Source organism: Oryx dammah, unplaced genomic scaffold (assembly GCF_014754425.2).
Source record: "Oryx dammah isolate SB20612 unplaced genomic scaffold, SCBI_Odam_1.1 HiC_scaffold_8, whole genome shotgun sequence".
NCBI lineage: Eukaryota > Metazoa > Chordata > Mammalia > Artiodactyla > Bovidae > Oryx > Oryx dammah.
In genome coordinates, this window is record NW_024070192.1 from 52,811,335 (window position 1) to 52,838,667 (window position 27,333).

The 27,333-nt window shown below is 61.6% G+C and overlaps 1 protein-coding gene across 1 annotated transcript; it reads left to right on the plus strand.

Annotated features, from left to right (window-relative positions):
• On the plus strand, nucleotides 1-25,846 carry TSPOAP1 (TSPO associated protein 1). Its single transcript, XM_040244228.1, has 32 exons — nucleotides 1-1,201; nucleotides 1,989-2,096; nucleotides 2,383-2,511; nucleotides 3,086-3,265; nucleotides 3,823-4,008; nucleotides 5,137-5,214; nucleotides 5,300-5,383; nucleotides 5,635-5,724; nucleotides 5,906-6,028; nucleotides 6,259-6,363; nucleotides 8,192-8,242; nucleotides 8,551-8,571; nucleotides 9,326-9,530; nucleotides 10,102-10,277; nucleotides 11,468-11,583; nucleotides 11,837-11,946; nucleotides 14,354-15,184; nucleotides 15,353-15,504; nucleotides 15,893-16,270; nucleotides 16,369-16,602; nucleotides 16,932-17,111; nucleotides 17,708-18,595; nucleotides 19,250-19,349; nucleotides 19,434-19,588; nucleotides 20,188-20,356; nucleotides 20,731-20,802; nucleotides 21,334-21,366; nucleotides 21,523-21,626; nucleotides 21,711-21,782; nucleotides 21,994-22,104; nucleotides 22,701-22,762; nucleotides 24,576-25,846. Exons 1-31 carry the CDS (start codon nucleotides 872-874, stop codon nucleotides 22,728-22,730), a joined length of 5,601 nt encoding a protein of 1,866 aa, XP_040100162.1. The 5' UTR covers nucleotides 1-871; the 3' UTR covers nucleotides 22,731-22,762; nucleotides 24,576-25,846.
• Nucleotides 25,847-27,333: the final 1,487 nt, after the last annotated feature.

Genomic DNA, 27,333 nt, shown 5'->3' on the forward strand with positions numbered 1-27,333 from the left:
TCCTCCGCGCCCACCATCTCGGGGCTCTGGGACTACAGGGAACCCCTTCAGTCCCCAGAGCTGAGGCCAGCAGGGAGAGAGACTATGAGGCAAGCAGCCCACCGACCCAGGCCTCCTTAGGACCAGCCCAACTGCCCAGCAAGCTGGCCAGCAGCGGCGGAGAGAGGAGCGCGAGATAAAGGACTCCAGCGGACCTTTGGGGATCACCCCCAGCAGCTCCTGTGGACCCTAGCCGGGTTAAGGGATCGTGATGGATGGTCAGACTCACAGATGCCGAAACAGACACACAATGACAGCCATGCACACAGCAGCACAGCACTGAGACGCTCAGATACAACCAGTGGCAGCATCACACACCGCCACAGCCCTGCAGTAGACACCCACACGCAGAAACAACTGGCAACTCTGAGACAGGCTTAGGCAGTGGCACACAAAACCACAGCCCCCAGCACACACAAGTAGGAGCACCCATCCTACACACACACACACACACACACACACACACACACACAGAGCCGTGCTGACCGGCACAGGCCGACCTGCAGACGCGCGCACACCCTCAGCCGGAGCTGCTGTCGGTGGCCTCAGCACACTCTCCCCACCCCTGCAGGGACACCCTTGCTCCTCCAGGCTCGTGCACACAGCCACGAGCAAACACAGCTCGCACACCCCTGGCTCCAGCTCTTCCGGCAGCCCCGGCTCCCACAGCCTCCTTTGTGGGGCAGGAAGCACTCGGCTAACCTTGGATGGAATTTCAGTGAAGCCAAGAGCTCAGAGAGGAGAGGGTCTGGCCTGGCATGACCCTCATCGGCCCCTCCAGCTGGCTGGGTGATGTCCCCCGGCCTGGGTCCTAGGGACCCTTGGCAGAACCATGGAGCAACTGACATCTCTTCCATCGCTGGGGGACCCCGGAAACATGGAGCCGTGGGCACTGCCTGCTTGGCAGAGCTGGACTCCAGGCCGGGGGGGTGATGCTGGAGGCGCATCACCAAGCATGGCTGATACCCCCATAGATCTGCGTGTTGGAGAACTGAAGCCTGAGGAGAGTTCCGAGCCTGAGGGAGCCGGAAGCCTGGGGCCTGTGGGGGGCATGGAGCCTGGAAGAACAGGAACTGGGCTGCCCAGCCCTGCGCGGGGAGCCCTGAGCTCCGGACCCGGCTGTCAGAGGCTGGAGGACCCGGAGGCAGAGGCTTTCTCTAAGGTAAGGGAGCTGAGGTTGGCCGGGGTCTGCGAGGCTGGGGCTCTCTCCCTGCCTGCCGGCCTGGGCATGGTCGGGGACTTCACTGCCCTCTGTCTTCTCTGGGCCTATCTCTGTCTGGGAGTCCATCTCAGTGACCGTCTGTCCTCCCTCTTTGGGCAGAAATTTCAGTGGTTCCGTTTTTCCCCATCTGTCTGTCCTTCTGACTCGGCCTGTCTGTCTGCCTTGAACCCTCCCCTTCCCCCTCCTTCTGTGAGTCTCTCTCTGACAGTCTGTCTGTGTCTGTCTCTCTTCTCAGCACCTCTCTGTCTTTGGGGGCTGGGGGATACTGGGGGACTGTGGGGGTGTGTGTGTGATGGAATCAGAGTCTGGAGGAAGCGACTCAGTGGAGGGGGGCTCAGTGCTGGGCCAAGCCAGGGAGGATGAGGCTTGGGGTGGGTGTGAGCCATCTTCTGTAGACGACGGAGGGACCTGGACTTTGGGGAACTCAGGACCTGGGGGAGCCTGGAGGAGTGGGGGTGGGAGTTGAGGCTGGTCTTTCCCGAAAGGGGACGCTGGGCAGAGGTGGGGAGAACTGGGGACTAGCAGAGAGGGTCCCAGGGTTGGGAGATGCTAGTGTACTAAGCAGCCCCTCCTGTACTCCACTCTGAAGGCCTGGGGCATGGGGGAGAACCTTCTTGTCTCCATATCTCCTTGGACTGTGGAAGGGGAATGCGTCCATACAGAGGGCTCTGATTTCCATAGGTAGGGTGATTCCTGAGGGGCTGCGCCCCATCCTTTCCCATGCCAGGGCAAGCTGAAAATGGGCTTCGGGGACAGGCCCAATCTGGAGCTGCTGAGGGCCGTGGGGGAGCTGCAGCAGCGCTGTGCCATCCTTAAGGAGGAGAACCAGATGCTGGTGAGGCTTGGAAAGCAAGTCCTGGGTCCCGGGGGGGAGGCAGACTCAGACACCCCAGCTCTCTGCTTCAGCATCCTTCTCATCCCATGAACATCCCTCCAAGCAGGAGCTACATGGAGCTGACATGACCCCAAGACCCAGAGAGGGTGAACCCCTACCTAGAGTTGCCAAGGAGCCCCCCTGGGAGCCCAAGAGTCTAGCCCAAGGCCCAGGCTGTTACGATTGGGTCTGGGGTGGGGTCCGGGCTTCTCCCCACATGCCCCAATTCTGGCTGACCCCTTGTCAGAGGAAGAGCAGCTTCCCAGAGACGGAGGAGAAGGTGCGGAGGCTGAAGCGGAAGAATGCCGAGCTGGCGGTCATTGCCAAGCGCCTGGAGGAGAGGGCCCGAAAGCTGCAGGAGACTAACCTGAGGGTGGTGAGGATGGGAGGCCACTGGATGGGCAACCAGGGCAGAGGGGTGCCAGAGCAGTGGGGCTTGGGCATCGTGGACTCTTAGTACCCAGGGACGCAGGAGCCCAGCGGCTGAGGTGTAGGAAGGGCCAATGCCAGCCAGGCTATGGGGCTGGGGGCTTCTGGAACCACAGGAGGGAGAGAAGGGCTGGGGGAAGGGGGGGTCCCGGACAGGGAGAGCAGAATTCTGGATTGCCAGTGCTGGCGCTAGCGGCTGCCTCCTGCTGCGCTCATCTCTGGGTGCAGAGCTGGTGGGGGCAGGGACAAGACCTATCACACTGGCAGCCCTCAATTAGCAGCATCCTCTGGGCCTAAGCTAGAAGGTGGAGTTAACCCTTTCACCCCCGCTTGAGGATTGCTTGGGAAGGGGTCAAGCGAGGCTGAGAGTCGGCCCAGGGTAGATCCTCACTCAGGGTGGAAGCAGGTGAAGGCCACATTTCAAAGGTGTTCCTCCTAACCCCTCCTTTGGGAGGAGCTGAGAAGTGGGAGAAATGCCCCAGCCCTCAGATGACCATTGGCCTTACCCCTCCCCCGGCCAGGTGAGTGCTCCCATGCCCAGTCCAGGGGCCAGCTTGGAGTTGTGCCGGAAGGCCCTGGCGCGCCAACGAGCCCGGGACCTCAGTGAGACAGCCAGCGCCCTGTTGGCCAAGGACAAGCAGATTGCTGCCTTGCAGCGGGAGTGCAGGGAGCTCCAGGCCAGGCTCAGCCTGGCGGGCAAGGTGCGAGGAGGCCCTGGTCACCCCTTCCGGCTCAGCCCTACCTAGGGCTGCCGGCCTGGCGGTGTGGGACGCAGACTGAGATGGTAATGAGATGCAAATAAAGCGAGCAGGTGGAGGCTGCTGGGAGTAGGTTCCCCTGGCAACGGCCCAGGTGGGAGCGGGGACCGGGCGCCTGAACCGAAGGGGGTGGAGCCGTGAGTCCCAGACCTGGGAATTTCTGGGCTCCAGGTTTTGGGCTGCAAGCCAGTGGGCTTGGCTGAATGAACTCACGCATAACCTCACACTGGGGTGCAGAGATGTTCGCAAGGCATTGAGCACAGTGCCGAGGACACCGCGAATGTCCAGTAAACGAGCTCCCGGGAGTGTTTGCACACGGGCGAGCGGAAGCATGGGGCTGTGTAGGCATGCATCTGCGACCAGGCATAGATGCATGGGAAAGGTGCGCACCTGCCCGAGCCCGAGGGCCCCTGCAGTCCGGCGGAGGGCGGGCTCAGCTGGGGACGGCGCGGGGCGGGTCGGGGTTAGGCTCGACTCGGCTCCCGGTCCCCCGACTCCAGGAGGGCCCCCAGTGGCTTCACGTGCGGGACTTCGACCGGCTGCTGCGCGAGTCCCAGCGGGAGGTGCTGCGGCTGCAGAGGCAGATCGCCCTGCGCAACCAGCGGGAGCCGCCCTCGCCGCCCCGGCCCCCGGGCCCCTCTGTCCCGGCCAGAGCAGGGGCGCCCGCCCCGGGGGCCCCGGGAGAGGTGAGCGCCGACGCCAGGGCAGGTGTGTAGGTGTGCGGAGAATGGGGTGGGAGCGGCTCCGGGATCTCCCCCATCCCCGCGCACCGTGCTCAGAGCCCCGACGAGGAGGTGGCGGCGCGCGCATGGCCCGGGCCGGGTCCTTGGCCCGGCCTCCCAGGGCTCGTACCTGCGCCGCGCGTGTCCCCGGGGGCTCGGGCCCCCCCTCTCCGCAGGCCTGAGGCCGGCGGCCCGCCCTGCCGCCCCTGCCGCGCCGCCAGTGGTATGGCCCGGCCGCAAATCCCCGGTTGCCCTGGCAGCCGCCTGGGGCCCAGCCCGCGCCGCTGCCTCCCGCCGCAGCCGCAGCGCGGGGACGCCCCCTTCAGCGCCTGCCCGGTCCGTCAGACCCGGCCCGGCTTCCCCGGGGCGGCGAGGTGTCCTCCCTGGCTCCAGGTACGGGCGACCCTCACCGGGCGTTGGGCTTAGGCGTCCCCTGGCCCAAAAGCTGGGGACCCCGCTCCGGACCTCCGTAACTTAGAGGTCTGGCTCCTCTCCATCCTCTGTCCTGGGCGGCACCTGGGTCCCCCTCCTTCCGGGAAGAGGGTAGGGAGAAGGGATTTGGCCCCTCTGCCTGGTCCAGGGAGGTAGCATCTCTCATCAAGACCTGTCCTCCAGAGTTTGCATGGATGGATAACCGGGGTGTGCCCGTAGGGTGGGTTTGGGGAAGCTGGGAGGAGGGTCTGAACAGGTCTGTAGGCGCTAGGCCAAGACTATGGATCCATAAACCCTAGGTCTGGGGACACCACCTCCCTGGGGGCTCAGGCAGCCTCCTAGTTCCCTGCCAGTCACTGAAGGACACCCAGGACAGTTATTGAGTGCAGAGCAGGGCTGCAAGCTAAAAAGGGAAAGCTTTGGCCTGGATAGAGGACCCATCTCCCAGGGCAATCATGGGTCGCTGGATCTCAAAACACACAGGATCAACTGGAGATGGGGGGGGAGGGGGCAGACAGCACCCCTTCTCCTTCCTGAGCAGGGATCTCTTTGCTGACTGTGAGGTGGGGTGGGAACCCCCCTCGGACAGGCTGGGCCGGGGGCAGGCTGCCCTGAGGCCTTGCCCTCAGGTGCCAGCCCACTGCCCCTGGTCATTTTCAGGCCACACCTCAGGAGGATGTGGAAAACCCAGCTGTGGTCCTAGGGGAGCCAGAGAAACAGCAGCGGGTGCAGCAACTGGTAAGAGCCGGGTTAAGGCGCTGGAGGAGACCCTTTACAGGTGTATCTGCCATCCTGTGTGAGGAGCTCCTTTCTGATCCCACAGGAATCGGAGCTCAGCAAGAAGAGGAAGAAATGTGAGAGCCTGGAGCAGGAAGCCCGGAAAAAGCAGAGGCGATGTGAGGAGCTGGTGAGCTCTGTGGGGCCTTGGAAGGCCAGCTCCTTGGGTCCATCAGGCCCACCAGGTGGAGGACCCCCCCAGAATGCCAGTTCCTTCTCTCCTGCCCTGAAAGCATGCTTTCCCTCCTGCTTGGCGGGGCTTCCCTTTCCTGGCTGACGCAGGTCCCAGGAGGGGGCCGGCAGGGTCCCACGTGTGCCTGTGTTGGGAGAGGAGGAGGTGGGTGCTGGGAGCCTCCCTGGAGCTCCCCTCTGGTCTCGCAGGAACTGCAGCTCAGGGCAGCCCAGAACGAGAATGCCCGCCTCGTGGAGGAGAACTCTCGGCTCAGTGGGAGAGCCACGGAGAAGGAGCAGGTAGCGGCTCTGCCCAGGTCCTGCCAGGGCCCCATCCCCAGGCAAGGCGCTGCCTCTGCCAGCTCCCCAGTTGGGGAGCCGAGAGCATGGAGCACCCTGTGGCCCCTGGGGGCGGGGGTGCTGGGGGGCAAGGCTCACGCTCTCAACTCCCTGCACCCCCACTCCCCCCAACCCCGTCCAGGTGGAGTGGGAGAATGCAGAGCTGAGGGGCCAGCTCCTGGGGGTGACACAGGAGAGGGACTCGGCCCTTCTCAAGAGCCAAGGTCTGCAGAGCAAGCTGGAGAGCCTGGAGCAGGTGCTGAAGGTGAGGACACCGGGCGGCACGGGGCGAAAGAGGGCTGGCGAAGCATGTGCCCTGCGTGGGATGCGGGGGTGTAGGCTGAGTCCTGGCGCCCATGGCCCTTTCCTTCTCTAGCCGCAGTTTCCTTTTTAACAGAGTGTCTGGAACACATGGTGTCTGAGGCGCCCTCATCTTAGATCTTCCGTAGACAGTAGAGCAGGGCTCGGGCCTTGACGCAGGCTCTTGCGTTTCAGCACATGCGGGAGGTGGCCCAGCGGCGGCAGCAGCTGGAGGTGGAACATGAGCAGGCTCGGCTCAGCCTGCAGGAGAAGCGGGAGGAGGTCCGGAGGCTGCAGCAGGTAGGGGCAGCGTCCAGGGCGGCAGAAGGGCGGGGGGCTGCCAGACCTCAGCTGTAGCTTCTGGACCCTCATCCAATGTGGGTATTTATGGAGAACCCCTGGTGACTCGGACGGTCAAGAATCTGCCTGCAATGCAGAGACCCAGATTCCATCCCTGGGTGGGGAAGATCCCCTGGAGGAGGGCATGGCAACCCTCTCCAGTATCCTTGCCTGGAGAATCCCATGGGCAGAAGAGCCTAGGGGGCTGCAGTCGGTGGAATCACAAAGAGTCGGACGCGACTGGGCAACTAACACTGTCTAACTGACACACTGTGTGCCAGGCACTGTGCCAGGCCCTGGAGGGACTGTGAGGGGCAAAGGCCAGGTCCCCGACCGAGCAGAACTTAAACAGGTTCATGCATGAGCTGGTCGCAGGCGTTGACAAGTACAGTGGGGAAAGTTACCGGGGTGATGCAACACAGGGTGGCGGGGATGGGGTGAGGGGCCTCTTCAGCGAGCTTGGCAAGGGAGGCCTCTAATACCTCGAGGGTCAGAAGGAGCCAGCTGATGAGCACTCTGGGGAGGGGGTATACTCATGCCGATGCCCTGTGGTGGGGAGAAGCTTGAGGGGTACAGACCAGTGTGGCTAGCATGTGGTAGGATGGACGGAATGGCAGGAGTAGGCAAGAACCAGATCGCATCAGACCTTCAAAGTCAGGGGAGAAGTTTGGGTATTCTGCTTTCTGAGTCGTTTGAAGCCATTCAAAGGTCCCAAGCAGGGGAGTGGCATGGTCTGATCCGTCATTTAGAGGGTCACTTCGGCAGCACTCCAGATGATGGACAGGGGCGTGGGCGAAGAAGCAAGGCATTCGGGTGTTGGGTGGACACAGGGGTCCAGGTGGGAGATGATGTCTGCCTGGGTGAGAGTATAATCCATGGCGAGGAACAAGTGGGCAGATACGAAGTATGTTGTGGACAGAGAATCGACAGGACTCACTGCAGGCTTCCGATTGAGTGCCCTGTGCCTTCACTCAAGTGCTGAGTACATGGATGGTTGGGCCTTTCACCCGCCAGGAGTGAGGGATGACGGGCAGCAGGTTTGCGAGGTTGGGCATCCTGAGTTCTGAGTTCCGTTTTGACCAAGTTTGGGCTGTGTGTTAACCACTCGAGTGGAGAGCCCCATAGACAGCTGGGCTTGTGAGTCTTGGGTCCTGGGGAAGCTGGTCTTGGAGACAGGTTTCGGAGTCTTCAGTGCATCTGGTCCTGCGACTAGATGGGAGTCTAGAGAGAGTGACTGCGGGCCCAGCACTGTGCCCTGTGGGGCCCTGACACTCAGAGGGGGCAAAAGACTAGCAGGCAGAGAGCATCAAGAGAGACAGGAGGAGAAAAAACCCCAAGGCGGAGGGTCTGGGAAGCAGGAAGCAGTCCCAGGCCCCTCTTCTCGGCCCCTTCGCCTTCGGACTTGAGGTGCGGTTCAGAGTGGGAACCGGAGGGAGGCACCCACAGCCCCTTCCCAGCCCCCATCCTTCTCCTCTCTCCTCCTTTGTCCTGCCTGCCCACCTCCTTCGATCCCACCCCAGTCCTCACCCCTCTCCTCCAGCCTTTGCCTCCTCCCACTTGTAGACCCAGGTCTTCCCTGGTGGCTCAGAGGTTAAAGCATCTGCCTGCAATGTGGGAGACCTGGGTTCGATCCCTGGGTCGGGAGGATCCCTGGAGAAGGAAATGGCAGTCCACTCCAGTATTCTTGCCTGGAGAATCCCATGGATGGAGAAGCCTGGTAGGCTGCAGTCCATGGGGTCGCAAAGAGTCGGACACGACTAAGCGACTTCACTTTCACTTTCACTTGTAGGCCCAGGCGGAAGCCCAGAGGGAGCATGAAGGCGCTGTGCAGCTGCTGGAGGTAGGGTCCCTGGAGGTGGCTGCCGTGCTTCCAGCTAGGGGGAAGGCTGGGGCGGTTCAGAGAGTGTTGCAGGGGGTTGCCAGGGTGTGGGTGGAGGTGTGGGCTTGCAGGAAGGGCTCCTAAATGCTCTGGGGGCTGGGGCGATCCCCTCCACCTTTGGCCCTGAAATATCTTTCCAGTTAGCACTTGCTTAGTTGGTCCAGGGAGCTGACTGAGATGCGTCCACTTGGGCCCCTCTCTCCCTCTCTGGGTAATGCCCCTGGGTAAGAGTTCTAACCTCTCCTCTGGGCTTTCCTTTCCCGCCACAGTCTACCCTGGATTCCATGCAGGTACAGCCTCCTGATCCCCCACCTCCCTGGGGAGTGGGGGTGGGGGGCTCTCCCCAGCACCTCTCCAGGCTGGCTGAGCTGAGTCTCCTCCCTCAGGCTCAAGCGGTTCCAGCCCTCCTGTCCAACGACAGGGGTGTGACTGGTCGCAGGCTGAGACTCCGTAGATGGGCTGGGATTCTCACTGCCCCGGCCCCAGACCTGCCACTGTGCCTGGCACATACAGGCCCTGCCCATCTCTGAAACCCAGCCCCTGAGACCAGGAGGAGGTTCCAAAGCCAGCCAGTCTGACCCATGACCCCCTTGATGGGGACTCTCCTGATCCTTGAGAAAAACTCCTGGGAGTTGGCTCACTCCTGTCCCAACGATATCTCGAGCTCTGGGGTCTTTGGGGACATCTCTGAGGGCCGGGATGTGGGTCACTGGCTGTGGGAGGGTGACGAGCCACGGAGCAGAGAGAACCCCTGAAGTGATACCGTGGTGGTGATGGGGTGGGGCGACCCCTTTTGGCCCAGAAAATGCCACTGTCTGGGGCATGAAGCTCAGCTGGAGGTGGGGTTGGAAGTGACGATGTCCCACGGTGCCCAGTCTCGACCCTCAGCCACCCTATGTTGGGGCAGCCGGGCGGCCAGGCTGAGGGTTTGTGCCCAGCCCCGGGGCCTGGGCGGGTGTGATCTGAAGCGGGGCTGTGTGGAGATGGCACGGGCTGGCCCAGGCAGCTCCACGGCCCGGCAGCTCATCCTGCGTCTCGGCCCAGGTCCGGGTCCGGGAGCTGGAGGAGCAGTGCCGCAGCCAGACCGAGCGCTTCAGCCTGCTGGCGCGGGAGCTCCAGGCCTTCCGCCTGCACCCTGGCCCCCTGGACCTGCTCACCTCCGCCCTGGGCTGCAGTGCCCCAGGGGACCGCCCGCCACCCCCCTGTTGCTGCTCCACCCCGCAGCCCTGCCACGGATCCGGCCCCAAAGGTGAGGAAGACCCCCAGTGCCGTCAGCCTGGTGCTTTTGTCCTAAGTGGAGTTCAGGGTCAGAGAAGGCTAGCAGCTCACCCAAAGTCACACAGCAAGTTAGAGCCCGTTCTAGCTTGACCCAGGCTCTGGGTGGAGGGCGGGGCAGAGGGGAACAGCTGAGCCCACTAGAGAATCTCAGGTAGCTGCTCCTCTCCCTCCTCTGTGATCCTGGCTGGGAGGTGGGCACCAGGAGTCAGGCAATGTGGGCTGGCGAAGAGCCAGGTGGGCATCGGTCAGATCGGGTGGTCCCGGCTCCACTCACTCAGTGATGCTGTTAAAGCTCTGTGGGCCGTGTGTCCTAGGCGCTGAGACAGGGGTGTCCACTACACCTCATTGAGTTGCTCTGAGGATGCTGTGAAATAATACGTGTAAGTCACCTCCACCTCCACTCAGTAAGCTCCCCCAGGATTTCCTTTCTTGTAAGGGAACTTGGTCACAGAGGGCCTGATCGCTAGCTCCAAGAGGACGCGTGGTCACTGGTCACTCCTCGGGACACCAACCCCCAAGGCCACGTGTCATCTTTCCTGTAGACCTCGACCTCCCACCAGCCTCCCCGGGGCGCTGTACCCCGAAGTCTTCCGAGCCTCCCTCTGCCACCCTTGCTGGGGTCTCCCGAAGGACGCCGGCCAAGAGGGCAGAGTCTCTGTCCAACTCCTCTCGCTCTGAGTCCATCCACAACAGCCCCAAGTCCTGCCCGACCCCTGAGGTCAGTGCTGGGGAGGGGCCTGGACTCTAGCTCTGCCTTGGCGGGGGCAGGTGGAGGGAGGGGGTGGCCCAGGAGCTGGGGGGCTGCTGGCCCGTGTTGGGGGTCAGGCCAGACCCCGGAGGAGAGGGGCCCATGGATTCCTCCCGGCAGGCAGGGAGCTCCGATGGGGCCTGCCCTGCCTGCTGGTTGTGCCTGCTGTCCTTACTCAGGGGCTGCCCAGCCCGCCCCTCTGGGGCCCAGTGAGGCCCTAGAGTCTTGGGCTGCAGGGAGGGGGACCCTTTGGGGCCAGGACCCACACAACGAGGTTGGTGGTGAGCGTGTCTGTGGCAGAAGCTGGTGGCGCTGTGAGAAGGGGCACCGGTTCTGGGATTGAGGTCCCAGCTGTGTCTCAGGCAGGTCGCTGACCCTCTCTGGGCTTGGGTTTCGCTGTCGTCTGAGTTTTGAACTAACAAGCCTGCCCGGTGAGGTTGTGGGGAGGATGATGTGAAAAGAAAACAAGGACGGAACCTCCCACTGTGTGGGGCGCGCAGTAGATGCTTAACATGCTGGTATTACTGCCAAGTTCTTTGGTATCACTCACAACCGCAGCCCTCTCTCTCTCTCCCTCACAAACCCGAGAAAGTGCAGGGGGGGCGGGATGGGGGCGTCTGGAGCAGCCCTGCAGCCTCGGGTGCGGGAAGCGGTGGAGCCCAGCTGCGGCCTCTACCGTCCCCTTGTGGGCACGAGTGGAGGTGCTGGCTTTGGGTGCCCCCGCTTACCCTGGCAGTACCTCTGTCCCAGAGACTTCTCAGCCCCTTCTGCCCCTTTGCTTCCAGCTAGAGCGCTTTATTGCAGTTTTTTAAACCTTAAAGACACAGACTGTCATTGGGCGCCCCTTTGTCCCCCACCGCCAGAGTGGCTGCCCCCTCTCCGCTGGGCACGGTGGTTTCATTTACTGAGCTGGTGCAGCAGAGGCTGGGGCTCAGGGAGGGGTCACCATTGACCCCTCTCCCTTGACCCTGGGCCTCTGGGCTCCACCAGTACCCGAGGGCTCATGTTCTGGTTTAGAAAGTGTCAGTGGAGCTCCCTGCCGTTGGCCTCGTCCAGCATCTGCTCTGTTTCTCGTCTCAGGACAGCGGGGCCTCCCCTGCTGGGTTTGCAGTTGGCCCTTGGGTCCTGGAGAGGACTGGCCCTTTTCTGTTTGCCCCCAGGTGGACACAGCCAGTGAGGTGGAGGAGCTGGAGGCGGACAGCATCTCGCTGCTCCCGGCAGTGGCAGAGGGTGACCGGAGCGGAGCCAGGGTCCAGGTCTTCCTAGCTCGCTACAGGTGGGCCCTGACCCCTGCGCCCTGGCCCTCCGGCATTTGGGGTGCATGGGGGGAATGAGACGGAGAGGGTGTGGCGGGGGTCATGGTGGGAGAAGTCATCTTCGCCTCCTTGGGCTGGGGTGGGTGCAGTGGGCGCTCCCTGTGGTTAACGGTGGACAACAAAGTGTCCCCAAGGCCAAGCGACGGGCGGTGGGGGGAGGGAGGAGACAGGATGTTGGTCACCATCCCCCTCCTCCTCTGGGCCTCCCCGCAGCTACAACCCCTTCGAGGGCCCCAACGAGAACCCAGAGGCTGAGCTGCCGCTGACCGCCGGCGAGTACATCTACATCTACGGCAGCATGGACGAGGATGGCTTCTTTGAAGGTAGGAGGTAGCGGGGACTGTCCCATCCTTGTGTTTGCTTTGAAGCTCCTCTTCCCAAAGCCCTCCACCCATCTGCACCCTCTGAGCCCACTGTCACTCCTCAGACTCGGCAGAAAGGCACAGAGAGACCCGGTGGCCTGTGGAGAAAGGGCTCTGCGGGCAGCCGGTCTTACTCCACGTCTGCCCCGTGCAGGACAGGAGAGGGCCCAGCACAGTCCAGAGGGCGGACACAGCATCACAGGGAATTTCAGCTAAATTCGCTTTTCTGCTAGCAGACAGGGCACGGCAGCACTGAGCACTAGTGACCTCGAGGTCGGGTCTGATGCTGAGCCCAGTGAGTGTGGGGAGGAGGGGTCGGGGTCCAGGGCCCGGGAGAGGGTGTCGGCAAGTGGTCGGCAGTTGCCAGGGCCCAGGCAGGGCTGCGCTCCAGGGCGGTTCTACAGTGCCCAGGGCAGTTCTGTGGTGCCCGTCTGATCAGGTCACCGAGGCAGACACTGTGTTACTGAGTGGGCAGTCGGGCAGGGCCTGGCAGACTCTGCCGGGTGCCCTGGCTGGGCGCCAGGCTGTGACCTTTCGCAGCATGGAGGACAGCGTGGTGTGGAGACCAGGATGAGGGGTGGACAGGGCAGGCGAGAGTTGCAGTGGCCTGTGGGGATTCAGCAAAGGGCTCTGGTCTGGGTCTGTATCACCCAAAGCTTTGGGTTTGTGGGGGCCGCTCAGCCTATCCTCTTGGGGCCCCAAGCCTGTTATCTGAGCAGGTGCTGGGAATGATGGAAAACAACTAAACTCTCTCTAGGGATGGACGATGGAGAGAAGGATTAAATAGCTCCCAGAAAAATGGCTTTTTTAATGAGAAAAAAAAAACAAACCTAAACACCAACTCTGTCCAATCCCATGGACAGAGGGGCATGGCAGAAAACAGTCCGTGGGGTCGTAAGAGTCGAACACGACTTAGCCACTAAACCACCACCATCACCACCAGCGGGAACATAAATATTAACTAACCACAAGTTACTACAACTATGCAATCTAGGATAGCTGGAAAGGCATGCAGGCAAGTGGGTGTCAGACACCCTATTCCTCATCTTCCTTTGGTGGCTTCATCTGTATCTGATCCCACAGTTGCGCTGTTAGTGCCTGGAGGAATTTCTTAGTGCTGCCGTAAAAAGTTTCCACCAACTTGGTGGTGGCTTAAACCAACAGAAATGTGTCCTTTCACAGTGCTGGAGGCCAGAAGCCTGAAAGCAAGGTGTTGGCAGGGCCACCGTGCCCCTGGAGGCCCCAGAGGAGATTCTGCTCCTTGTCCCGTGCAGTTTCTGGGGGGTCCAGTTGTTCCCTGCTTGTGGCCACATCACTCTGGTCCCTGCATCTGCATTTCAGCACCTCTCCCTGTGTGTCCTCTTATAAGGACACTTGTCATTGGGTTTAGGGCCCACCCAGATAATCCAGGACGGTCTTTATCTCAAGCTCCTTAAAATTGCGTCTGCGAAGACACTTTTGCTGTATTTATAGGGTTCAGGGTTTAGGATGTGGACATATTTTGGGAAGGCCACCTTTCAACCCACTACTTACACTCTGTTACCTAACTTACTGAAAGTCTCTTGTTTCTCTTCATTTTCTTACTCCCCCCACCCCCCCACTCCTAGCCTAAGTAGAGAGAGATGATGTTGGGGAAGCTTCCACATCCTCCTGCCGCTCAGGACCGCCTTCACTCACCCCTGGCCCTAAACCTGGCCCTTGTTCCCCTTTCTTCCCAAGAAGGCCCAGCAGCCGCCAGCTCCTCTGGCTCTGGCACTCTTTTTCTTTTTCCCAAATTAGCTGTGATATGATAGGCCGTTTGTCCAGGTTCTCTGATCTTTGACATCCCACAAACAAACAGTAAGAAATGTTTTATAATGCTCTGTTACCAAGTGTTCAGGAGAGCTGGTCCATTTCCTGCAAGCACTGTCAGAACTGACTGACAGGCACCTCCCTGGTGGTCCAGTGGTTAAGAATCTGCCTTGCAGTGCAGCGGATGCGGGTTTGATCCCTGGTTGGGGAACTAAAGATCCCACATGCTTGGGATCAACTAAGCCTGCACACTATAGCTAGGGAGTCTGTGTGACACAAATACCCTGCCTGCTGTAACTAAGACCGACGCAGACAGATAAATGTTAAAAGACTTGACTGCCGGTCATGCTCCTAGACCCAGGCACATTAAAATTTAAAAGACGCCTGTCCTATCGAACTACAGTACTGTTATCACACCAGTGAAAATTAACAATAATTTCCCAGTCCACATCTTGACTGCTCTTTTAAAAGTGCCAACAGGTGAATCACATGCTTCTGATCACTCACCAAGCCTTGCTACAATGCATTGATCGGGCTGTGTTTTTCTCCACCTCCTCTCTTGTCTTCCCCTCCCCAGGGGAGCTCATGGATGGCCGGCGGGGCCTGGTCCCTTCCAATTTTGTTGAGCGAGTGTCTGACGACGACCTGCTGGCCTCCCTGCCTCCAGAGCTGGCTGACTTGTCCCACAGCTCAGGCCCCGAGCTCAGTTTTCTGAGCGGCGGTGGAGGCGGCAGCAGTAGTGGGGGCCAGAGCAGCGGGGGACGCAGCCAGCCCCGACCGGAGGACGAGGCGGCTGGCGAGGCACCCAGCCCGAGCCCCCCGCCCGAGGGCCTGGGGGAGCCCCCTGCCGTGCCTTACCCCCGCCGCCTGGCCGTCCTGAAGCAGCTGGCCCACTGCGTGGTGCTGGCCTGGGAGCCGCCTCCTGAGCGTGTGGAGCTAAGTGGCTACCACGTCTGTGTGAATGGGGAGCTGCGGCAGGCCCTGGGGTCCGGGGCGCCCCCCACGGCTGTGCTGGAGAACTTGGACCTGCAGGCGGGGCCCCTGTGGGTCTCTGTGCAGGCCCTGACCAGCCGGGGTGGCTCCGACCCGCTGCGCTGCTGCTTGCTGCTGGGGGCCCAGGCTGGCGTGGCTCCTAGCCAGCTGCGGGTCCATCGGCTGACTGCCACGTCTGCCGAGATCGCCTGGGTGCCCAGCAACAGCAGCTTGGCCCACGCCGTCTACCTCAACGGGGAAGAATGCCCCCCTGCCCGCCCCAGCACCTACTGGGCCACCTTCTGCCACCTGCGGCCTGGTACCCTCTATCAGGCCCGAGTGGAGGCTCAGCTCCCCCCTCGAGGGTCCTGGGAACCAGGTGGGGAGAGGCCAGAGCCGCGGGCTGCCACCCTGCAGTTCACCACGCTGCCAGCAGGTAGGTGGGCGCGGGCGCCCGGTATGTGTAAGCCCCGGGGAGGTCAGGCCCGGGAGGGTGGCCCCAGGGGGACACTGGCTACTACTTGCATCTTTAGGGAAGAGGCAGAGTGGGCTGTCCTCTCTGGCGGGAGTGCTCCAATCCTGGGTCTTGTGCCCCCTCCCCTAGGCCCACCTGACGCCCCCCTGGATGTGCAGGTCGAGCCGGGGCCCTCCCCTGGGATCCTGATCATCAGCTGGCTCCCAGTGACGATAGATGCAGCTGGCACCTCCAACGGCGTCCGGGTCACAGGCTACGCTGTTTATGCTGATGGGCAGAAGGTACGGCCCGGGGGTACCCACCTGTATCCTGGGAGCGGGGCGTGGGTCTCTGCCCTTTCCCGTACCCCGGGAGCGGGCCGTGTGTCTCTGCCGTCTCCCATACCCCGGGAGCAGGGCGTGGTTCTCTGCCCTCTCCATGCTGAGAGGCCTCGTCTCCCTGACCTGGCATGGAGCTGCCCGTCCCAGGCATCTGGGCACTGGGTAGCAGATTGGTTAAGAGCGTGGGCTTTGGTTGCCTACGGACTAGGACTCTAGCCCTGAGGCCCCATGGCCAGGAGGCTCAGAAGAGACCAGGCACCCGAGGGTGCGGCTCCCAGCACAGCACCAGCAGCCAGTGGGGACGTCACTGCAGCCCCCCTTTCCCGTGCTGTTCCCCCCACCCCCGCAGATCATGGAGGTGGCCTCGCCCACGGCGGGCAGCGTGCTGGTGGAGCTGGCGCAGCTGCAGCTGCTGCAGGCATGCCGCGCAGTGGCCGTGCGCACCATGTCGCCCCACGGCGAGTCGGCGGACTCCCTCCCAGCTCCTATTGCCCCCGCCCTGTCTGAGGCCTCCTGGACGGCCAGGGTCCCCTGCGCCTGCCCACGACCGGGCCTGGAGGCCAGACCGCCCCTTGCTCCAGCCTCCCCGGGGCTGGGGGATCCCAGCTCTCCTCTCGGGTGCCCCAACCCCCGTGGAGCTCAAGAGCCCCCAGGCGCCCCCCCAGCCAGCCCTGTCAGAGAGATGGCAGGAGGATCCTCAGAGGAGCCCCCAGCGCCTGTCTCGCAGGTACTTGGCCGGGGAGGAGGGTGGCTGGCAGAGGCTGGGAGGAGGGTCTGGGCCTGGGGTGGGGGGCCCTTCTTCAGTGCCTGCCATTCCAGGAGCAGGCTGGGGCGGCTGTGCTGGGTGCCCCTGGGGACGGGAAGGCCACCGAGCCCGCCTTGGGAGACTGTGTTCCTGGCCCTGCCACCTCCTCCATGGCCAAGGAGGACGCTGAGCAGACCGTAGGAGAGGCCCGCCTGGCACCCGGCACCACCCAAGGAACGCTGGCCCAGAGGCTGCCCTGTGCCCAGGCCTGCCGTGGAGGAGACGCAGGGTCCGGGCTGAGGCCCAGGGCTGAGGTATGGGGCTGGGGCACCTTGGGCCACTGCGAGGAGTCGAGGGCCTCCTCCCCGCCTCTGCCAGCCCAGAGCTGGTTGCCCACTCTGCCTGCTCTGCCCCGCTCTCGTTCTGCCCTGCGCTGTGTGTCTGGCTGTTTGTGTTTGCCACTTTGTCTTCTAGGTTTCTTTCCCCACCCCGCGCGGTGACTGTGCTCCAATTTGGGGGCATGCTCCTCTCTCCTTCTGCAGGGGGACCCCCCATTCATCCTGGCTGGGGCTGACCCTGTCAGAAGGTCCCCACGTGCCCTTGCTCACCTCCCCGCTGTCCTCCCACGTCTGGCCTCTTGTAGGAGGATGCGGCCGAGCTGGGGGTCCATCCGGGGAACTCCCTTGTGGACCAGGGCCGCAACTCGGATCTGTCAGACATTCAAGAAGAGGAGGAGGAGGAGGAGGAAGAAGAGCTGGGTGTCAGGACCTGCTCCTTCCCGAAGCAGGTGGCTGGCCACAGCATCGGGGGGCAGGGGGCCAAGGTATTGGGGTGAGGAGGGGCTGGGGGGCCCCTCAGGTTCCCGTGGCCTCCGCCCCCAGAGTCAGCGGCTGCTCCCGTGTGCCAGCAGCATTCTCGGTGTGCGGCCTGGGCCCTCTGCTGCGTGGCAGCTAGGAAGTAGCTCAGGCCCGGCCTCGACCCTCCTGAAAAGGAAGGGGGACCGAGGCGCCCCGTTCTGTAACTTTTCCCACTCAAGCCTGCTCGATGCAGCGCCCTCTGAGAGCCTCTCGGTGCTGGGAGCTTCCAAGGAGGGGCTGGGAGGCCCCGCACCATCTAGGCCTGGCCTGTTCCCGACACTCAACCCCTCTGTGCACCCCATTCTTGGGAGGGCGCCTTAGTGCTCCCCATGGCCCTGCCTTGGACACGCTGTGTGGCTCTGGGCCAGACTCTCTCTCTGGTCTTCCTTCTTGGAGGGAGGCGACCGGGGTTGCGTGGTGCAGGGGGCGGGGTGGGGGGGAGCTTTGGGTTACCTGAAACCCCTGCCCTCCTTTGAGGGCAAAGGTCACAGCTCTGTCCTTTCCCCACGGACCTCTCTTCCCTGCGCCTGCCCCACCCCCCGACCCCCAGTCCCAGCCCCAGCCCCAGCCCGACCCCTTCTGTGAGACCGACAGCGACGAGGAGGTATTGGAACAGATCCTGGAGCTGCCTCTCCAGCACTTTCGCAGCAAGAAGCTGTTTAGCATCCCCGAAGAGGAGGAGGAGGAGGAGGCGGAGGCGGCGGAGGAGGCCAGAGAGGCCGCCCAGGAGGAGAAGGAGCCAGGGGCAGGCTCTGCGTCCAGAGACCCCGGCCCGCCTGCACCCCTGCCTCTGGGGCCGGGCTGCGACTGTGCGCGGCCCCGCGGCCCCGGCCTCTGCGCTTCGTCCCCCCAGCCCTGCAGGGCTGGGGACCGCCTGGAGGACCCGCTGGGACTGGTCAGTGGCGGCAGCTGGAGAAAAGGAAGTGGCTCCCCCGAAAAGCCCCCTGGCCGCAGGCGGTCCCCGGATCCCCGGGAACACTGCAGTCGGCTTCTCAGCAACGGCGGCGGCGGGTCCCAGGCCCCCGGCCGAGCACCGGGCCCTACGCGCGAGAGGGGCGGCCCCGCTGCGGCCGAGGGCGCCAGGGCTCCGCCGGATGCCGGCGGGAGGGCGCGGCCTGCCCCCTCGAGGAAGTGCCCCCGGGGCCGGGCCCCGGAACCGGAACCGGAACCGGGCCTGGCCAGCTGCCTCTCCCCCAAGTGCTTGGAAATCAGCATCGAATATGACTCTGAGGATGAGCAAGAGACAGGCGGCGGGGACATGAGCATCACCAGCTCCGGCTGTCTCGGAGATGGGGAGGCCTGGGGTGCAGCCCCTGTGGGAAGGCCCAGGGCACCTCCGAAGGCCAGTTCAGGCCCCCACTCCTCCCCGTACTCCCCGGCCTGGGAGAAGGGGGAGCCGGAGCGGAGAGGCCGCAGTGCGACCGGCAGAGCCAAGGAGCCGCCCCCCAGGGTCCGTGCCCTCTCCCTGCCCGGGCAGCCCCCTGCCTACCGCCGCCCGGTGGCCCTGCTTGCTGCCCACCGGCCGCTCCCATTCCACGCTGCCGCCTCCATCAGCAGAGGTGGGGTGGGGCCTCGGGGCTCCCTCACCTGCCTCCTCCCACCCACATTCCACTGCTTTGCTGCTTCTGCCGACTGATCGGAACTGGGATGCGCGGATGCTCTGTGGCCATAAGTCGCCCATTGCTGCCAGCAGGCCCCCTGCCTTTGGCGCAGGTGACCCTTTCCTCTGCTTAGCTAGTGACAGCTTCAGGACCCAGCCTGCGATGTCCAGCATCGCCCAACCCTGACACCGAGAAGAGGCCCTCCTCTCACACGCTCCTCGGCCAGCTCTCAGATCTAAACCTTAGTCCCTCTACTGCACTCATCTGCTAAGGTGGCCGGAGCTGGGGCCTCCCCTCCTGCCCTTCCTCCCCCCGTGGGGGTGTCCGATGGCTCCAGTGAGCTTGGGCCACGGCTCCAGGAGAGGAATGTGTGTCCCTGCTCTGCTGTGCTGCTTCCGCCGATGGGGCAGAGCTGGGGGGAGTGCTCCTGGGGTCCTGCCCCTAATGAGGCCCATCAGAGGGGTGGTGCATCACTCCTGCTGTCTGTTGCCCTCTCTTTGCAGGCAGCAGAGTCTGGGGAGCCCAGAGGGCTGGACAGCCCAGGGCAGAGCGGCTCCCAGCGGAGAAGGGGCTGGGCCCCCAGGCCAGGCTCCACAGAGCTGGGTGAGCCTCTGCGGGGGCTGGGCCAGGCCAAGGGGGCCTCTCCCGCCTCCTTGGCCAGATTTGATTGCTGTTTCTCCTGCGCAGCTTCCCCGAGGAGCCCTCCAGAAACATCCCTGGCCCTCCGGGACCTCCCTGTCAGGGTCTTTGTGGCTCTGTTTGACTACGACCCCGTGTCAATGTCACCCAACCCTGATGCTGGGGAAGAGGAGCTCCCGTTCCGGGAGGGCCAGATCCTGAAGGTAACTGACTCGCTGTCTGCCTGCTTCCTCCCTTCTTTCCTGCCTTGTCCCGAGGGATCGTAGCCATACCCGGGTGGGAATGCAGCTTCTAGAGCCAGGTGATGTGGAGTGGGGTTGCGACAGTGCCACTTCGAGCTATGAAACCCAGAGTAGATTCTTTCCTTCGGGCCTCATGGGTAAAGTGAGGATCATGTGAGTGTCTGCCTCACAGGCTTGTTTGAGGATTAGAGGATTCAGTACCCACAGAGCGCTGAAACTGCCTGGTACATGGCACGGCGTGCTACTGCTGCTGTTAGCATGACGACCTCTTCTGAGCCTGCAAGGATTTCCTGAAGGCTTTGGGCTAAAACTCTGAGGTCAGGGAGATCCAGTCTGGGTGGACTGGGGGAATGGACGTGCAGATAGTGAGTCCTGATCATATGGATAGAGCTGTTTTCTGTCATTCCTCTGATCCTTCTTCTTGGCTATTTCCCCCTATTTCCGGTTCCATGAAAGGTAGAGCATTTTTCTGCAGTCCCGAGTGGGGGGTGCTGTGGGCTCGGGGTGCAGGGAGCACGCGGAACTGGCCTGCTGACACAGCTGGTCTCTTCTGCTTCCAGGTGTTTGGAGACAAGGACGCAGATGGCTTCTACCGGGGTGAGGGTGGGGGCCGGTGGGGCTACATTCCCTGCAACATGGTGGCTGAGGTGGCCGTGGACAGCCCTGCGGGGACACAGCAGCTGCTCCAGCGGGCCCATCTGTCCCCAGAGGTTCTCGCTGAGGGCTCAGGTATGACCTGCTCCTGCCCCTCGCCCACCGCTCCCCACCCCAGTGCCGACTCAACACCCCCCAGCCCCAAGTAATTTGGACGTCGGGAGCGGCCAGGGTATCTGGTTGATCCAGAGACTGGCAGAGTCACTGGGGCCCTCAGAGACTCGGGCCCGCGTGGCTGCAGTAGTGAGCTTGCCATGTGGAATGGGGGCCGCTGCAGGGGGACTGGCCGTGTATTTTGGATCCTGGAGGTCGGGATGGGAAGGGAAGAGTGGCCTTAGAGGCTTGAGCACAGGAACCCCAGCACAGCCCTGAGAGGAGACCAGAGTCACTGTCCGTCTCGCTCCCTCACCTCGGTTTCCCTCTGACATCCGCTTGCCTGTCTGGAGCAGGGAACGGCCTGTTTGTCTATTCCACAGCCCGTACTGCTGGGCCTCCTCCCAAGCCCCGCCGCTCCAAGAAAGGTGGGTGTGATCCTTGTCTTCTCCAGGGCCCCTGAGGATGAGGAGGGAGGGGGCAGGGGCACTGCCTGGCTCTCGGGAAACACATACAAGGTCTGTCTTGAACAGGTGGAGGGAACCGGCCCCACCTTCACCCACAGCCATGCGTCCCATGGGGAGCTTCATTCTAATGGGGTTGGGAAGTGGTTTGCTGGAACCTCTGTTCTAGAAAGCGTCCTTGTCTCTTCTGTCTCCTGCATTGGCAAGCGGGCTTTTAACCCCTAGTGCTGCCTGGGAAGCCCCGTTCCAGAAAGCACCTGGCTATACATTCTGTGCAACCTGGAGCAAGTCACTGACCCTGTCTGGCCCTTAGTTCACTGTGAAGACCGCAGGGCGGGTCTGCTTTCGGGCTGGTGGTCCTTCTCCTGCATCTCTCCCTGTGTGAGGCTGAGCATCCTGCTTGCCCCGCACCAGACCCCCGCCCCGCCCCGCCTTCCCCTGCCCCCAGAGGGGAGGGACGGAGGGCCAGGGCTCACAGGCCCCTTCTCTCCTCAGCTGAGTGGGAAGGGCCCGCCCAGCCCCGTGCAGGTGAGGGGCTTCCTTGCACCTCCAGCCTCCCCTGGAGCCACAGCTGCTGCGGAGGCGGAGGCGGCGACTCCAGTCGGCAGGTCTCCAGCGCCGAGGACAGGAGAGGGGTGGGAGTGCCTAGAAAGAGTCCCGAGTCGTCTTCTCCTCCCCCTCCAGGGCCCCCCTTGCTGGCCTCCTCTGCTAGCCTGAAAGCTCCCCATTCCATGGTGGCCGCGTTTGACTACAACCCCCGGGAGAGCTCTCCCAACATGGATGTGGAGGTGAGCCCCTTCAGAGCCCAGCCAAGGCCGGGTGGTTGACCGGGTCTGCCCCGGCCTGACTCCTGCCTCATGGTCTCTCCATAGGCAGAGCTGCCCTTCCGGGCAGGGGATGTCATCACTGTTTTCGGGGCCATGGACGATGACGGTTTCTACTATGTGAGGACGTGGGGGTGGGGGTGTGCCCAAGGGGGCTCTCCTGGAGCCATGGTTTGGGGGGAGCCAGGTTCCTGATGGAAACCCAGAGGGACAGGCTAGTCGCCTCCCACTATGGGGACATTGACCCCAGGCTGTCCCCCCAGAGCTTCAGGGTTCAGGCGGTGCTGTTGAGGCCCCTCCTGGCCTTGTCTCACCCGCATCTCCTCCCCAGGGGGAGCTGAATGGACAGCGGGGCCTGGTTCCATCCAACTTCCTGGAGGGCCCTGGGCCTGAGGCAGGCGGCTCAGACAGGGAGCCTGGGGCAGCCCCATCCGAGGGCCAGGTCAGTGAAGACCTGGGCTCCAGGCTCAGCACTTGGGTCTCTATGCTGCGTCGTGGGAGGGGTGCAGCTGCGTGCAGCGGTCCAGGTGTCCACGGTGCCCAGGAGGGGGTTGTGCCCACGGCCAAGGTGGCTCCCCCCGCCTCCCCTCCCCAGCATGTGCCCCTCTGCATGGTGGGGTGAGGCCGAGACCTTGATGCCCATCTCATCTGACCTGGCTGTCCACAGTCCCAGCCAGTGCAGTGGAGGGCCCCCTGGAAAAGGACCCGCGAGCCTCCCACACCTCTTGCCATCACAGCCCCAATCAGGGACCCTCCCTGATTCCCTGCTGCAGCTTCCCGGCTCCCAGGCGCTTTTTAAAGCCAGACGCCCAGCAAGGCCCCAGTTCCTGGGTGGGTGGAGTATACTTACAGGCTCCCAGGGCACGAAGAGGGTGAGGGGGCCGGGCCCCGACCGGAAAGCCCTGGGCCTCCATCTGCGCTAGTTCCAGAGTCAGGGGCTGTGCAAGCAGGACCTAGTGGCCCGGGTGGCCGGAGACTGGTTGGAGAGCTCGTGGTCTGCCAGTAACCCATCTCCTCTCTTTGTTCCCTGTTCTTCAGAGAACGAGGAGGAGAAGAGTCCAGTGCTAGATGGAGATAGATATATGTAGAGAGAGCGACATGTAAGTGGGGACTGACCCCCTGGGTCCACGTCACCCTGTTCCTCATCCCTCACAATCAGATAGTGCTCCTTGTCTCAGACACAGGAGCCCCACGGGCTTGTCCACCTGCTTCCAGGAACAGGGGAGGGAGCTCTTGCCATGAGCCCACTTTGGAACTCATATCGGCCCCTCCCCTTACCTTATTCAGGGCAGTGGCAGCTGCCTTAGGAGCACGTGTCATGCTAGTATGTACTGTCCCACGTTAGCTGACTCTTCATGTTCTATAGCACGTGAGGCTCATAGAATGTTGTGTGACATCCACATTGTGGCTCATCAGTGTATTATGATACTATATGACTATGGTATTATAATATTGTGATTATTATTGGTGACAGAAGAATGATACTAACGCCACCAGTAATAATAGTCTCCATCTTCCCACCCTCATCCTCTGTATCATGACCTCTTAGGGGCATCAGAGGCATGATTTTATGTCCAACTTTCCGTTTTCTTGCAGGTGGGGCGGGTATAAAAGGGGAGGTTTAAACAGTCGGAGTCCATGGATAACCTCAAACCGTTCATTTCTGGGGCCCCTCCGTGTGTCTCCCCAGTGGGAGTGGTAAGGGCCTCCGATCTCCTCCCAACCCTGGCCAGCCATCAGCCCTGGCTAGTTGGAAAGAGATTCTTTGACCTCTGGGTGCTACCCTCCTCCAGGGGATCTTCCCGACTCCAGGGGTTGAGCCCACGTCTCTTATATCTCCTGTGTTGGCAGGTGGGTTCTTTACCACGTGCGCCACCTGGGAAACCCCCTCTGGGTGCCAGCAGACCTCTTTGCGGGCAGCCCTGCCAGATCACCAGGGCCTTAGGTGGAGGTGGGCCCCAGGCTGGGCACCCGGCACCTGGGCTCTGTGATTGGTTCTGCCAGTAGACTGCCAGGCCCTGGTGGAAGTCGGGGTTTGAGGAAGGGAGTAGGGGGCGGGCGTGGAGAACACATAGGCTGGCAGGACCTGACAGGCCGTACCAGGCACAGGTCACAGAGGGGGCGTGGGAATTCAGCGGGTGGGGGGAGGCTTCCTCGTGGCTCTCTTCTTTGTCCAGTCCCTGTTTTTAGGCCACTTACAGCACAGTCTGGGTGGGTGTGTGGCAGCGGGAGTCACTCATGGCGGCTCATAGAACAAGGAGCTTCTGCAGAGGAGGCATGCTAAGGGCAGGGAGGGGCGGGTGGGGAGCAGCTCTCTCTGGAGAGAGCTCATGGTGAGTGTGAGTGCCTCTGGCCCTGCCTCCCTGCAGCCCTCTCTGGGGCCATCCAAGGAAGAGTCTCCCCTTGGAGTGGGCACTCCTCCCCTCCCTGAAGGCCCTCGGACACCGTGTGGGCCCGCTCGTCTGTGCGGTGGTGCAGGAGCCACCTTCCCTTGGAGTGTCTGGCTCCTTCCAGCATCCCTGTCCTTGCTCTCCCTTTGGCTAGGAAGGGATGATGGGGTGGGGGGGTGGTGTTGGAGCACCCATCCCAAGGGTCAAGTCCAAGGGCTCTTGAACTCCATCAGCCCAGCATCCTGCAGAGAGACCCAGAGGAGGGGAGGGGCTCGCCCCCTCCAAGAGAACCGAAGCAGAACTGAGCCTCCTCATCTATCCCTTCTGACAGCCAGCTCCGTGCTCTCCCATCATCGTGCCCTCTTGGTGCTCTGCATGGGGCGGCGGCTGGACGTGGGTTCTGGTTCACGCCTGTGCTTCTGTGATGACCTGGGGGCTGCGGGCTCCTGAGGTCGTGGGGTAAAGGAGGCAAGGTGGGGTGGGGGTCAGGCCTTGACCTTGCCCCTTTTCTCTTACTTTCTAGGACTGGGTCAGCTCAACCCAGGGGCCCCCAGCGCCCCCAGGCTGGCCCTGTGCTCCTGGCCCTCACCGCTTCCCCAAGGTTGAACCGGGGTTGCCACAGGGCCCAAGCAGGAAGGTGTGGGGTCTCATCTCCAAGGGGAAGCAGCTCCTCAGGAAACTGGGCTCGGGGAAGGAGTGATGCTGTGGCCTGACTGAGGCCCCAGCCGCGTGGGGAAGACCCTGGACTCTGGTTCTCCCAAGTGAGCGCCGTGGTGCTGGGACAGGACTCTGACCCAGTGAAGATCAGAGCTAGAGGAGCGGCTGGTCCTCCGGATGGGCGTCGTCTTCTTACAGGCGGGGACCCTGAGCCCCGGCACAGGAGTGAGTCCAGGGGCTGAGCACCTGGTCCCGGAGCTGGCCGGGGACACGGACTTGTCACTCCTGGTTCACCTGTCTGCGCCTGCTGTCCGCTGCGCTATGCTAGTCCCTTCTCGGCCTCCACACACCTGACTCGGGGAGATCCTGTTCCCTCCGACGGCGCTGGCCGTCCTCTTCAAGTCTTCCCTCTCTGAAGGAAAGTTTGCACTGGATTCTGCCGAGCCCCCCACCCCGGGGGCGGAGCTGTGTATATAGATGTACATACTCAGTGCCTCAGCCCAGCTTCCTCCCTCTCGCTTCCACCGCACAGGCCCGGGATGGAGAAAGGCCAAGCCAAAGCGGGCCTGACCCCGCCGCACAGCACCCCTCCACACCCCCCTGCAAGACCTGAGACCCAAGACCCGGGGCCTGTGAGCAGAAAGCAGGAGTTGGGTTTGCCTTATTTTGCTCATCGGATTCAACTTCTCTTTTGCATCGTTTTCCTCTGGTCCCTGTTGGAGTCTGGGGGCTGGTGGGGAGGACAGATTCATGCAACTATTTTCATACATTCCCTGTTCAGAGTGGGGTGGTGGTTTGTCGCCCTCCTCCCCTTAGCACCCTTTGCCTCACACTCTGGCTGGGTGAGTGTCTCTGGTCCCTGTTGGAGTCTGGGGGCTGGTGGGGAGGACAGATTTATGCAACTATTTTCATACATTCGCTGTTCAGAGTGGGGTGGCGGTTTGTCCCCCTCCTCCCCTTAGCACCCTTTGCCTCACACTCTGGCTGGGTGAGTGAGTGTCTCTGCATGTTTCCGTTGCTGTGGTGGGAGATTGTTTGAACTCCCACCCCCACCTTGGTCTCCAGGGGTGTGGAATGGTGGGGGCATTTGTTTAAAAAGACATTTTATTATAATAAAGTCTATTTTCACAAAACCCATGCTGGGCTCTACCTGGGATGAAGGACCCCTGAGGGGTGGCTTATGGTGGGCTTTGGACTCCACTTTAGAATCCAGAAGTTAACATCTGAGGGTGACCAGGGGTAAAACTAAGAACACCAAGAAGATCAAGCAGCTCTGGAATTGTTTTCTCAAGAAGGTTTGGGGGCTTTCTGACTTCCTGATCACCGGGTCAGGTGTTGAGAGTTGGGTCAGGATCCTGGAGGAAGAAAGAGACCTGGGAAGGGGATGCGGAGACAGGAGGAGAAAAGGCACCAGTTTCAAGGTGGTGGACTGAACTGAATACATGCCACAATCTTGGTTCTCCTGGACCAAATTCATAGGAATAATAGAGGTAATAAAAACCAGCCAAACACCCAAATGAACAGCATACATAGCTCCATTTGAAGAAGGGGGACTCCCACTAGATGAGAAACAGCAGGATTTCAGAAAACACAGAAAATAGATGGGAAGACTTCCCTGGTTGTCCAGTGGCTAAGACTCCAAGCTCCCAATGCAGGGGGCCTGGCTTTGATCCCTGGTCAGAGAACAAGATCCCGCATACCACAACTAAGACTGGGCACAGCTAACTCAATCACTCAGTCTTACAAGAAAAAAAGAAAACAGATGAGAAATCACATTTAGAAACCTCAAAGCAGAGCTCAGGAGACTTCTGTACAGCTCTGCGCCTAGAGGAGGCACCAACAGCAGAAGGACCTCAGGGGCCATGATGGCATGATTAGTTGGGAGTCCACGTGGGGAGCCTCCAGGCCGATGGCTGCACATTCTCCTCTCCATGGGCCAAGGGGCAATGGTGAGGATGGCTGCCTTTAATGAAAACAGTGAGAGTGGCAGCTTGGACCAGAGACCAGATGGTAAATGGCTGGCAGAATCCTGGCAGGAAGCAGAAGCGTCATTGCCCAGGGAAGACGCCACCAATGTGAGCACAGTGTTCCCACCTCCCTCTCTCACTGAAACCCTCCAAGTCAGCAACAGCACCCACCCAGGTGTTTTACAGGGACTCTCAACTACTAAGGCAAGGAGACAAGACAACACACAGATCAATTTGGGAAGAACTGACATTTGAATTATGTGAACCTATGAGCAAAGCCTTTCTCTCTGTTAATGTCTCTTAGCCATGTTTTGTAGTTTTCAGTATAGAGTGTGTACATCTTTGTCAGATTTATCCTTGATTATTTGATACTTTTAATACAATTATAAATGGTACTATTACTTTATATTCCAGTTTCTGATGCTTTGTTGTTAGAAAACAGAAACACAAGTGGTTTTTGTGTTTTGGGCTTGCATGTTGCAACCTTACTAAACCCACTTATTAGTTCTAGCAGTTGTTTTATAGATTCCTTTGAATCCTCTGACTTAGCAGCAGCAGCACACATGTGATCATACTGTATATAAACAAAGACAGTTTCACGTCTCCCTTTCAAATTTTGACGCATTTAATTTCTTTTGCTTGCCTCACTGCACCGAT